The 14070-nt window shown below is 37.3% G+C and overlaps 1 protein-coding gene across 1 annotated transcript; it reads right to left on the minus strand.

Annotated features, from left to right (window-relative positions):
• Positions 1–1575: 1575 nt before the first annotated feature.
• On the minus strand, positions 1576–12618 carry LOC143030615 (uncharacterized). Its single transcript, XM_076193779.1, has 2 exons — positions 12488–12618; positions 1576–4273 (listed from the first exon to the last, which is right to left on the minus strand). Exon 2 carries the CDS (start codon positions 4059–4061, stop codon positions 2103–2105), a length of 1959 nt encoding a protein of 652 aa, XP_076049894.1. The 5' UTR covers positions 4062–4273; positions 12488–12618; the 3' UTR covers positions 1576–2102.
• Positions 12619–14070: the final 1452 nt, after the last annotated feature.

Consider the following 14070-nt stretch of genomic DNA (forward strand, 5'->3'; position numbering starts at 1 on the left):
GTAGCCTATTAGGTTGGACTAGTAATTGGTTGAATGGTCGAAAACAGAGAGTTGTTTTAAATGGAAAAACTTCTAGATGGAAAAATGTTACAAGTGGAGTTCCTCAGGGTTCCGTTCTTGGGCCACTTCTATTCATAGTATATATAAATGATATAGACCATGGACTAAAATCTACTGTTTCCAAATTTGCTGATGATACAAAACTGTGCGGAGTGGCAAATGATCACTCAAACCATGTAGATATTCAAGAAGGTTTAGATAAATTACAGCAATGGTCTGAAAAGTGACTAATGAAATTTAACACAAGTAAATGCAAGGTAATGCACATAGTTAAAAATAACAGTAAGTACGATTACAAGTTATTTGGAAATTCGTTAACAAAAGTGGATAGTGAAAAAGATCTCGGCGTAATTATCAGTAACGACCTCAAATCATCCAAGCAGTGTATTTCAGCCTCTGAGAAAGCAAATGAGATTCTAGGACTGATTGCGCGATCTTTTTATTTCAAAAGTACATCACTCATTAACAAGCTATATAAATCGTTGGTTCGTCCACATTTGGAATATGCTGTTTCCATATGATCACCGAATCTCATTAAAGAAATTGACAGACTGGAAAAAATACAACGGCGAGCCACAAAACTGATTCCAAATATCAAAAATAAATCATACAAAAATCGACTAACACATATGAATCTGTTTTCCCTAAAAAAGCGTAGACTCAGAGGTGACTTGATACAGGTCTTTAAGATTTTAAAGGGAATTGACATCAAAAGTGACCAAATTTTCACATTGAATGAGAATCAGACAAGAAACAATGGTCTCAAACTGTCCGGAAATAGATTCAATTTGGAAGTAGGTAGAAACAACTTTGCCAACCGTGTAGTCAATGAATGGAATAAACTTCCTGCACAGGTAGTGCAATGTAGTTCAGTTCGAAGCTTTACGAATCATTTAGATAAACACCTAAGCAAGATGCTGTAATGATTATAATTTATCTTATATTATTTGTTTTTGTTTTGTTATAATTTGTCTGTCTGATTTTCATTTATTATTAGTTATATGTCGATTTATTATTTACTATTTACCTGTTTGTTTATTATTTAATTATACCTATGCATTTGTGTATTTTATTTGTTTACATTATTATAGTTTTTATTTATTATTTTATTATGATTTTTTTCGCATCCGACCTAGATATGGACCAAAAGGTCTCCTGTCGGCATGCTCCGACATTGTAATCCTTTGAAAGCTGCAGGTCACATGTCACACTGCTGGAGAAGCCTTTCTCTAGTGTGGGTCATCACGTGATATTTGATATCAGCTTTACTTAACCCATTAAACTCCGATGACAACATTCTTGTCATTTGGTCAAATAAAACAAAAAGTCATAAAACACCAAAATGTTTGATCAAACACCAGAAAAATACGACGTCAGTCCTCGCTTCGCTGCGAGCGAAGCGAGGACTACTGACGTCGTATTTTTCTGGTGTTTGATCAAACATTTTGGTGTTTTATGACTTTTTGTTTTATTTGACCAAATGACAAGAATGTTGTCATCGGAGTTTAATGGGTTAAGAAACCTGTATTGCACAAGTCACGCTGTAAAAGGCTTCTCTCCAGAGTGGGTAAAAATCATGTGACTTTTGAGACCACTTTTTCATGAGAAAGCTGCATCACACAATCAAACTAGAACTATTTCTCTCCAGTGTGGGTTATCATATGCAGTTTAAGGAAACTCTTTTGTAAGAAAGCTACATCACATAGGTCAAAATGTATAGACTCCCCTCCAATGAAAGTCACCATTCGATCTTTGAGATGACTCTTGTGAATAAGCTGGGTCACGCAGGTCGCACTGAAAAGGCTTCTCTCCTGTATGGCTCATCACGTGACATATGAGAACACCCTAACTTGAGATGGTTATTTCGCACAGGTCACACTAGAAAGCCTTCTCTACTGGGTGGGTCATCACATGAAGTTTGAGATCACCCTTTCATGAGAAAGCTCTATCACACTGGTCACACTAACATGATTTTTCCTTCAGTGTGGTTCATATGATATTTAAGATCCCCTCTTGCGAGAGAATTAATTGCACAGGTCATATTAGAAAGGTTTCTCTCCTGTGTGGGTCATCATGTGACATTTGAGAACACTCTTTTGTGAGAAAGAAGAATTGCACAGGTCACACTGGAAAGTCTTCTCTCCTCTATGGATCATTATGTGACGTTTGAGAACACCTTTTCGTGAGAAAGATTTATTGCACAGGTCACACTGGAATAGTTTCTCACCAGTGTGTTTAATCATGTGACATTTGAGACCACCCTTTAGTGAGAAAGCAGAATTGCACAGGTCACACTGGAAAGGCTTCTCTCCTGTGTGGGTCAGCATGTGACGTTTGAGTTCACCCTTTTGTGAGAAAGCAGAATCACAGAGGGAACATTGGAAAGGCTTCTCTCCTGTATGGGTCATCATGTGACGTTTGAGATCTCCCTTTCGTGAGAATGCTGAATCACACAAGTCACATTGGAAAGGCTTCTCTCCTGTATGGGTCATCATGTGATGGTTGAAATTACCCTTTTGAGAGAATGCAGAATCACACAGGCTACACTGGAAAGGCTTCTCTCCTGTGTGGTTCATCATGTGATGTTTGAGGTGATTCTTTTGTGAGAATGTAGAATTACACAGGTCACACTGGAAAGGCTTCTCTCTAGTGTGGTTCAACATGTGACATTTGAGATCAACCTTTTGTGAGAAAGCAGAATCACATAGGTCACATTGGAAAGGCTTCTCTCCTGCGTGGATCAGCATGTGACGTTTGAGATCACCCTTTCGTGAGAAACCTGCATTGCACAGGTCACACGGGAAGGGCTTCTCTCCAGTGTGTGTCATCACGTGACGTTTGAGATCATTCTTCCGTAGGAAAGCTGCACTGCACTGATCACATTGGAAAGGCTTCTCTCCTGTGTGGGTCATTATGTGATACTTGAGATGACCCTTTAATGAGAAAGCAGAATGGCACAGGTCACACTGGAAAGGCTTCTCTCCTGTGTGGGTCAGCATGTGATACTTGATTTGACTTTTTTGTAAGAAAGCTGCATCACACACCTCACACTGGAAAGGTTTTTCTCCTTTGTGGGTCAGTATGTGACATTTGAGTTCATTCTTTTGTGAGAAAGCAGAATCACACAGGTCACAGTGGAAAGGCTTCTCTCCTGTGTGGGTCATTATATGACATTTGAGATGACCCTTTCGCGAGAAAGCAGAATCGCACAGTTCACATTGGAAAGGCCTCTCTTTTGTGTGGGTCAGCATGTGACACTTGAGAATACTTTTTCGTTGGAAAGCTGCATCACATAGCTCACACTTGAAAGGCTTCTCTCCTGTGTGGGTTAGCGTGTGATATTTGAGTTGACTTTTCTGAAAGAAGGCGGCATCACAGAGCTCACACCGAAAAGGCTTCTCTCCTGTGTGGGTCAGCATGTGACATTTGAGTTTACTCTTTTGTGAGAAAGCAGAATCGCACAGGTCACATTGGAAGGGCTTCTCTCCTGTGTGGATCAGCATGTGACATTTGAGATTACTCTTCTGTAGGAAAGCTGCATCACACAGGTCACACCGGAAAGGTTTCTCTCCTGTGTGGTTCAGCATGTGACATTTGAGTTTACTCTTTTCCGCAAAAGAAGAATCACACAGGTCACACTTGAAAGGCTTCTCTCCTGTGTGGGTCATTATGTGACGTTTGAGATTACCCTTATTTGAGAATGTAGAATCACAAAGGCCACACCGGAAAGGCTTGTCTCCTGTGTGGGTCATCATGTGACGTTTGAGAACACTCTTCCATGAGAAAGCTGCATCACACAGGTCACACTGGAAAGTCTTCTCTCCTGTATGGGTCAACATGTGAAATTTCAGAGCATTCTTTTGTGAGAAAGCAGAATCACACAGGTCAAATTGGAGAGGCTTTTGTCCTGTGTGGGTCAGCATATGACAGTTAAGTTCACCCTTGTCTGAGAAAGTAGAATCACATAGGTCATACTGGAAATGCTTCTCTGTGTTGGTCATCACGTGATGTTTGATATCAAACTTTCATGAGAAAACTGTCACACAGGTCACACTGGAAAGGCTTTTCTCCTGCGTGGGTCGTCACTTGATGTTTAAGATGATTCATGTGATAACTGTGCCACAGATGTCACACTGGATTATCTTCATTGTATGACAACTACATGGAAGCTATGGATAGGTCTTCCAAAGAAATGTTGATAGTTACTCTCCTCCTGGAAAAAAAATTAATCATAAGAATGACAACTAACTCTTTGAGATGTATACTAATTAGATTGTGGATGTTTTGTACACAAACCATTTCATACTCAAGTCCCTTTGTACATAAATGGATCATGTGTACATGGCATCACCTAACATGAAATAGGTAGAAATACTAATATATATGGTCATATGATATAATCTACTCTTTCATTAGAAATGCACTGAAAATCATCAAATAGTTACATGCATACTCACACCACCGCGACCAGAATGACTCAAACTTAACTCTAGCCTTCTCACAAGGTTATGAGATTTGGATGTGGGGAATGGTCCAGCTGGTCACAGCAGTCATATCTTAATATAACTCCATAACAAGACTTTAATCCATACATGACCTACTCTCACCTTTCTCACCCTACGCCTGGTAGGAATAATCCTGTCAGCGGCAGCTCTTCACTAGACTTCTCCATGCGTCTCTATCCTCGTAGGTCTCTTTTTCTTTCACTTCTGGTAAGTTGGTGTCTCTTCTTTCTAATGCTTCTTCAGCACCATTAATCCATCTGGTTCTGGGTCTCCCTACAGGTCTTCTACCTGTGGGTACCCATTCCAGCATTTGTCTTGGGTACCTTCAATTTGTCATTCTCATAACATGTCCAAACCACCTCATCTTCCACTCTTCTATTAAATCCAACACTTACATCACTCGTATTTCCTGTCTTATCCGCCCATTCCTTAATCTATCGCGTCTTGTCACTCCTCTTATTATCCTAAGGGATCTCATTTTGGCTGCTTGAATGCGACATTTTAATTTGGTGTTTAGGGACCAGGCTTCACTGCCATATGTTAACACCGGTCTTAACACTGAGACATAAATTGTCTTCTTGCATTGAAGTGGGATGCTTTTTTCTTTTAATAGTGGGTACAAAATATTTAGAGTGTTGTTATATTTTGTAATCCTGCTGTTTATTTCAGTCTCCTGCTGGTTATTATCACTGAATTCCACTCCCAAATACTTAAAATGTTCGACCTGAATTAATTGTTGTCCATCAACTTCAATTCTTCCCTCAACTCGCCTTCTATCAACACACATTACTTCCATTTTGTAACATTCATCTGCATCCTGTATTGTTTTAGCACATCATTCCATTTGTCCATTTCAGTTTGTAGATCTTCCCAACTGTTTGCAGCTAAAGCTATATCGTCAGCATACGCAAGCACCAGTGGGTTCATATTTCTCTCTCCTTCAATATCCTAAATTATCCTATCCATGTCCATTATAAACAATAATGGAGATAGCACTCCGCCTTGTCTTACTCCACACTTGACCCTAAACCACTTACTGTCTCTTTTCTCAGTCTTTACTCTACTTTCACTATTTTCATATAAACTCTTAATAGCTTTTATTAGATTCACTGGTACCTCGTATTCATCGTGTTCAATAGCTTGCCATAACTAATCTCTTGGTACTCTAGTGAAAGCCTTTTGAAGGTCAATAAACCCAAGGCATTGTCTGTCCCACTCCCAACATTTTTCCATTAAGATTTTTAGAGTAAAGATATTGTTGATTGTTCCTCGTCCTGGTCTAAAACCACTCTGAGATTCTTTTATTTTATGTTCAACTATGCTTCTTAATCGTTTTTCCAAAATTCTTTCATAGATCTTTCCTGTGTGTGATAGTAGAGAGATGCCTCTATAGTTTCCACAATCTGTTTTGTCACCTTTTTTGTGCATTGGACATATCACCGCTTTTGTCCAATCATCTGGGACTTGTTTATTTCTCCATGCTATATTTATCACTTCTAACATCCACTCTAGTCCAGTGTTTCCCATTTTCTTTATAATTTCTGTTGAAATTTCATCCTCTCCTGATGCTTTCCCATTTTTCATCCTTTCTACAGCTGCTCTCAATTCTGCTTTAGTTATTTTCCATTTATTTCTTCCTGTGTCTTCCACTTCGCTTTCCACTTCTCTTTCCCCCATATATTCTGGGTTGTACTCTCTTTCATCTTCATCTTGTCCTGTGAAGTTCAACAGATCCTCAAAATACTCTGTCCATCTTTGACTAATTTCTTGTGATTCTATTAATAATCATCCTTGTCTCTTATAGAATGGGTTGGTACCGTATTTCCTTTCCTATACGACTTTGCAAGACTAAATATTAGTTTCCTTGTCCCGTTCATATCTCTTTCAAGATCTCCAATCTTTAACCAGCTGTTTTCCTTTGCTTTTCTTTTTATAGTCTCTGCTTCATTTCTCCTGAAGACATATTCTTGCCTATCCTGAGGCCTTCTTGTCTTCATCCAAATTCTAAAGGCTTTATTTTTCCGTCTTACCGCTTCTTTTACTTCTACTCTAAGAACGCTTATTCCGTTTATCTCATTTGACTGAAATGATTGATGTGAATCACATTATCAAAAATATATGCTCTGCCTGTGTTATTTTAGCAAAATACAACAAATAAAAGTGATTTAAGAAATTGTAGAGGTACTATCCATTATCTTTCTTGTTACATTTAGTAAAATACCTACTTAGAAAATAAACAACTATTATGCTCTCAGACAGGAACTGTTATAAAAGAAGCAACCCCAGTTAATGTGGAAGTAGCTAGATGAATATGTATAATGGGAGAACTAGAGCTTTAACATTTTCAACTTACAAGTCGTTGAAACACACATTATATACACAAACCCGACCATCTTTCATGAAACCTATGATATCTAACAAGTTGTGATACTTGTGCTATACTGTTAAAATACTTGTTTCCTCATTCTCTTTGTGGAAACTTTATTTGATATCAATATCATCTCAGTTTAAGCATCCCTACCTATCAACATCAATTAATGAAAAGTTGGATATTTTGCAAGCTTTGGTCTAATTTGAGCATTTCCCATATTACTGTTTCTCAAATAGACGCTTCCCACATAAATACTCCATAAAAGAACATAATACTAGTACATAGATACGTACAGTGGTGGGATTAAAATATTTTGTCATCCGGTTCTATATACATACATACATACATATATATATATATATTTATATATATATATATATATATATATATATATATATATATATATATACATAGATATATACTATATATATATATATATATATATATATATATATATATATATATATATATATATATATATATATATATATATATACATGTCAAATTTGCATTATTTATGTCCACATGTTGATCCTGGATTCTAACAAATAAAATGATCAATCATAGCTATTTCCCCCCCAAAAAATGTAAGAAATTTTTAAACATCATATAATGATATAGAGGTAATGATAAACTTGATAATATGAAGATATATCTATGCAGCGGCGGCGTCAGGAATTCTTAATTGGGGAGTCTAAGGGGGGGCTGAGCAAATTTTTTGGGGGGGCTAATAGTAATAGGATAATACACATATATTATCCTCATTTCAGAAGGGGAGGGGGTTAATGGTTGGGCTAGCACTGATGGCTGACAAATCTTTAGCCCTGGCAATTAATGATTCCACTTAATAAAATTATTTAAATGAGTGTTTTAAATTTTCAATTTGCTCATTTCAGTTGGGGGGGCTAATGGGGGGGCTGGCCACTTTTTTGGGGGGCTAAAGTATAGATGGTGGTCGTTCACCAAATTAGCAAAAAAGCCATTAGATATAGAGTATTAATTAAAATAAAAAAGGCCATATTTTGAACCTAGCTGCCAGTGTAATTTCCTTGAATTATTACGCCTTCATCTGGCAAAATTTGTAATTCAGTTATTTGCTAGAAATCGTAAAATTTTCAGGAAATGAATTCGTGCGTTTTAATAAGTTATTGCTTTACTTTTTATCATGGTAACAAACCTGGTCACTACTTATGTAAATAAACTATGCACTAAATCACTAACGAAACGTACCTTTCAGGTACTTACCGGATACAGGAGACCAGTGACAATGACTGACAGCGACTAGCCGGTTCGCCGAACTAGTAAAATTCCGTGAGACAGTTCTAACGAACCGGTACGAACTGGCTGAATCCCACTACTGGATACGTACTATCGCCAGCACTTATATCTGGTACACTGGTAGCACAGTGGCCCTTGTCAGAGAGTTGATCTAACAATTTTTTTTATTTGTTTACATTTTAGTGAAAGAATATGAATGGGTCAGAGCACACTCCATAATGGTGACCAGTTTACCACTTTTGGAGTTTTCACTATATCTAAGAAGTTGACATGTGTGCAAGTAGATATATTGATATGAACAACTTGATAATCGATAACCAATATCAACAGCAGACAAGCGGTGGTTGGTAGCAAGTAGTGTGGACATATAGGTGGGCACCTTCTCATAGCTAGGCATGGAAAGCAGCATTTAGCTATGGAAAGGGCACAGGAAATGACACTGTAAATGGAGGGAGATGTGTGGAACTACCAACCCTGAAACAAAGAAGAGAAAGAGGAGATCTACTGGCCATTTACAGAATCATAAAAGGCATGGAAGTCCTTGACAGAGAAGACTTATTAGTGGGATAAAAAGAAAACAAGAGGACATGAAAAAAAAAAAAAAGATAAACAAGAGATCTAAAAAAAATAGTTTCCCACACAGAGTGGTGGATGTCTGGAACAAATTGGACAAAACAATAGTGTGTGCAAACACCACACAAGAATTTAAGAACAAACTAGATGCTGAGAGATACAAAGACAGATCACTACAAGCACAGCTCCCCTTCCCGTATAATACAACTAGGTAAATCCGTGAACTTCTTTGCAGACGATGCAAAACTACTAAAGAAGGTACAGAAAAAGAATGTGAATCACTACAGAGAGACCTGGACAAGGTCTGGGAAAGGAGGAAAAAGTGGGAAGTGAACTTCAACATTAAGAAATGTAGTATGATGGAATTTGGAAAAAATAAAACAAAAATATCAGGACAACATAAAATCAGTGTAAAGGAAGTAAAAAAAAAATGGGTTCCGAAAAGGACCTAGGAGTAATCATTACCAAAGCTATGTCACCAGACAAGCAGATAAACAAAATAGTAGAAGAAACCTACAATTTACTAAGTTCAATAAAGGTGACTTTTCATTACTTGGATGAGGTAATGGTAAAAAAATACTAGTCACACTGATAAGACCAAGATTGGAGTATGCTGCAACACTATGGACACCCAGTACAAAAAAAATATATAAGGAAAATAGAATCCAAAGAGCAATGAGAAAAATGGCCCTAACACTTTCAAAATTTGTCTAAACTGGAATGACCAACCCTGGAACAAAGATGAGAAGGAGGCAATCTATCAGCCATTTACAGAATCATGAAAGGCATGGAAGTCCTTGACAGAGAAGATTTATTAAAATGTGTTAGAAGAAAATCAAGGGGACATGAAAAGAAACTCAAAAAGGATATTTATAGAAGAAATCTGAAAAAAAAAAATCCACACAATTGGATGTAACAATAGTCTGTGCAAACACCATACAAGAATTTAAGAACAAACTAGATGTTGTGAGATACAGGGTGGGGCGCGGAAACTTCCCGATTTGGGGATTGAATTGTAAAATGTTTACACTTCACAATTCTTTATTCTACTTTTATGTCTGTCACAAAACATGGGAGATTTACTTTTACACAGTTCTAAAAACAATATCTTTTAAATGTCCACCTCCATTGTCAATACACTGATTCAGACGATTTCAGAAGCTTTGGTCTACTCTCTCTAGCATGGTGAGCAGTATATTGGCTATTTGAGTGCGGATGGCATTCTGTAGGTCTTCCAGGGTCTATGGAAGGTCGCTATAAACCATGGATTTGAGATAACCCAACAGGAAATAATCATAGGGGCCTAAATCAGGCGAGCGCGCTGATTTCCCTGAGAGGCAATTTAAACTGGCCAGCGCGCTCGCCTGATTTAGCCCCCTGTGATTATTTCCTGTGGGATTATCTCAAATCCATGGTTTATAACGACCGTCCACAGACCCTGGAAGACCTACAGAATGCCATCCGCACTCAAATAGCCAATATACTGCTCACCATGCTAGAGAGAGTAGACCAAAGCTTCCGAAATCGTCTGAATCAGTGTATTGACAATGGAGGTGGACATTTAAAAGATATTGTTTTTAGAACTGTGTAAAAGTAAATCTCCCATGTTGTGTGACAGACATAAAAGTAGAATAAAGAATTGTGAAGTGTAAACACTTTATAATTCAATCCCCAAATCGGGAAGTTTCCGCGCCCCACCCTGTACAAAGACGGGTCACTACAAGCATAGCTCCCCTTCCCGTATAATACAACTAGGTAGATACATCATATCAACTTCATATAGTGGAAACTCCAAAAATGTTAAACTGGTCATTATAATAGTGTTTGCTTTGACCCATTCATAATGTTTCTTTACAATGTAAGCAAAAACACGTTACCAGATGAGCATTCTGGCATGAGTTACTGTGCAACCTGTGTACCAGTTATAATAGCTGACAACATTGCAAACCAATAGGCCCTTTCCTCCTAAAAGGATAGTGCCATAGTCAAGGCATACTTTTCATCCATTCCATACCCTTTTGTTGGTCTCAAATTCATTTAGTTGTGGGTTCAAATTACATACTTCTCTCCAATTCCTGGCAGTAACTCAATTACCTACCCCAAAAGTCCAAACAGATATGGCAAAGGTGATAGCTTTGGTCACAGCCATGCACATCCTGGAATAGGCCTATCATCTACCTTCTTCCTCATGATAAATCTTCTGCAGAGGTCCACCACACACCCTCCAATCAAGGATGTCTTATATTAATGTTTCATAGTGTGATTCATGTCACTCTGATATTAACTTCTACTGATAAACTCTTGTTCTCTATTTTTTCAGGGGATACTCCCACAAATTAATTTTGGTAGAAATACCACCAAAAGCCTATGGATTAAAATATAAAATCATTATTTCTGACACCATTGAATGAAAAGTAAATTACCCTACCAACCTAATTGAACCTGTCATCTCCTATACATACATGGGGTTGGGTTGGGTAAGGTTAGACTCACCTCCTCCATCAACCACTCAACCCCAATATAACCATTGCATAGCAGTCAGTCAAACACCCAAAACACAAAGAAAACATTACAGAACTGTAAACAATAACATTTAGTGGTATTTTATTTTTAAGAAAAGTTATGTCTATATATTTACCAGATGTTATTTACTGATATCAAAGAGAAATTGGATTCTTTTGGGTGATGCTCTGCTCATACTGTATGAGTGTTTCATGTCCATTTATTCTGATATTAATACAAAAAACAGTTCTACTTGACTGGCCGGGATTTTGTCTGTTGGGATTGTCATGCATTCCTAAAGGTTTCTCCATGCCCCCTCTCACCTATGTCAGTGATGCCCTTCAAAACTTTGAATAATAAGAAGTGTCCATTTCCCTCAGATTAGTAATAAACCAACTTCTGGTGAATGAATGGTGTCATGTACAGGCCCTTTGCTTCTACCTTGTGTTTGTCACACAAAACACTCAAACAGAATGAGCAGTGTCTCCCAACACACTCCAATTTCCCTTTGATTCCAATAAGTAATGTCTGGTAAACACATTCACATATCTTTTTTTAATGAGAGAATACCACTAACTGTTACTGTTCATAGTTCTGGAATGCTTTGGGTCACAAATTAGGTGTTTTGGGTAATGTCACCCAAAACACCAATGTTTTAACCGACCCACTACATTGGAAAAATTAATCTTTGAAATGCAAAAAAGAAAATGAAGAATATGTCTGCATGTTATTGGAATAATACCAAATGCAATAACCTTTCAAATATATTCACTTATTTGAGTAAACTTTTAGAAGAGCACACCTACATCATATAGCAATAAAAATTGAAATTTTAAATATTGTAAATTATAATACATTCACGTAATATGGGTTTTTCTTGACAGAAACAACAAAAAAGTTGCTAAATCAGATTTACTAATGAACGAAACTGCAGCGGTTGAATGATGTGCCATGATTGTTTTGATAGATGCTGAGATCAAAGAAATGAAAGGATGACAAATTAGTCTATTATGACCTAACCACTATTTTGTAGGTTGGTATCTCAAATTGTAAATATTATCCAAGTTATTGTCACAGATGCTGATGGCCTGATTATTATTGTATCTTGGGCAATTAACAGACAATGGCAGAACCCCATGTTCTCTCATAAAGTCCAAGGAAGCCTTAATGTCTTTGTAACAGCACTTATTAATGTCACCTGTTGTTGGAGAACACCCAGTCCACAACATGAAAGTCATCATCTAACAGACAGTTACTGGAGTGGACAGACGACGTGGCATTTGGACCGTATCCTAGCGGCTTCGTTCGTTAGTAGATTTGCTTGAAGCAACGTTTTTTTTTGTTATTCGTTTCCGCCATGAAAATCGCATATTATAGCTAGGTCAATATGAAAATGGAATTCCTGATATTTGAGCTGAAGTAGTTCTCATGGGATTCAAAAAGTCGCTATGAGTATAATGCAATTTGAATTACCATCTAGCTGTCCTAGTTCTCGAGATATTGCATTTTGAATGGAATTAAATCGGGCCTATTTTGTCCGAGGAAATCGGGCCGAAACGTAAACAATGACGGTTTTTACTGACAGGCACAATTTTATATAAAAAAAATTAGCATATGGTTGCATTATTTGACCTATTTTCTATAAAATGTGTGATTTCCATGTAATTTGATCATAGAATTACGTTTTTATCCTCTGCAAAATTACCCACCACAGCTACGAATACCGTGAAATTACATGAAAATCACACATTTTAAAGAAAATAGTTTGAATAATTCAATTATATGCAAGCTATTACATTAATAACCCAATAGTAACAAACTTAATAGTGTAGTTTGATCCATACCACCAGTGATCATAGATAGCGGGCAGGACGAATCGTAGCTGTGGTCCGTAATATTACGGAGGATGAAAACGTAACTTGTCTTTGATCAAATTACATGAAAATCACACATTTTAAAGGAAATAGTTCAAATAATTCAACTATAAGTCTATTACACTAATAACATAATAGTAAGAAACTTAATAGAGTGAAGTTTGATCCATACCACCAGTGATAGATAAGATGGCAGGATGGATGTTGATGTTGTTATCCGATAATCCGACCCGATAGAAAAAAACAACTAATTAAAACCACCGATTTCTCATCTCTACCGTAACACGCTGCCTTTATTTTGGTATTAGAATAATCAGCGATACTAGTAGTTTTGGTTGATTATGATCAGTTGCCCGCACCATAAATTTGTTAGCTCATTTTTTACGTTGAAACATATACCAATTTTCGATCTGCTGCTGAATGCAGGCCGCCATGTTTATCTTATGTCTTTATTGACCGACATGTAACTGGTGATGTGAATGTTTGAAATTTACTACGATCGTAGTAAATACACTCACACAACATTTTTATTAATTAAATTTCCCGCGGTGTATGTAAATTTGGCCGTTTGAATGGCGTGCGCATAAAATGACGCGCTATTGTGCTCGTCATCGACGGTGGCGCCTCTGGTGGTGTTTGACCTACCTAGCTGTGGTTGTGAATTAAGTCTGAAATCAATGTAATCAGTTCGGTCATGCAGGGAAATTGGAACCCGAAGATTGCGTCAGTAATGGCAACAGAGAAGACGAAGACTGAACGAGCATGATCCTTGGGACAGGAGAATGAATAGAATCTGTCAAGAGAGTAAGGAATAATATAAATATATGATTTGCACTTGGTATGACTATGAGTCGAGGTCGACATCTACTGTTGGCTAAAGACTAAACCGTTTATTGTCTAGTATCAC

This window comes from Oratosquilla oratoria, chromosome 12, assembly GCF_046742065.1.
Source record: "Oratosquilla oratoria isolate Oo_2021 chromosome 12, ASM4674206v1, whole genome shotgun sequence".
Taxonomy (NCBI): Eukaryota; Metazoa; Arthropoda; class Malacostraca; order Stomatopoda; family Squillidae; genus Oratosquilla; species Oratosquilla oratoria.

Bases quoted from the DNA above. Each gene is read 5' to 3' on its own strand.
- LOC143030615 (XM_076193779.1), bottom strand. From the start codon at position 4,061: ATGACCAACACAGAGAAGCATTTCCAGTATGACCTATGTGATTCTACT.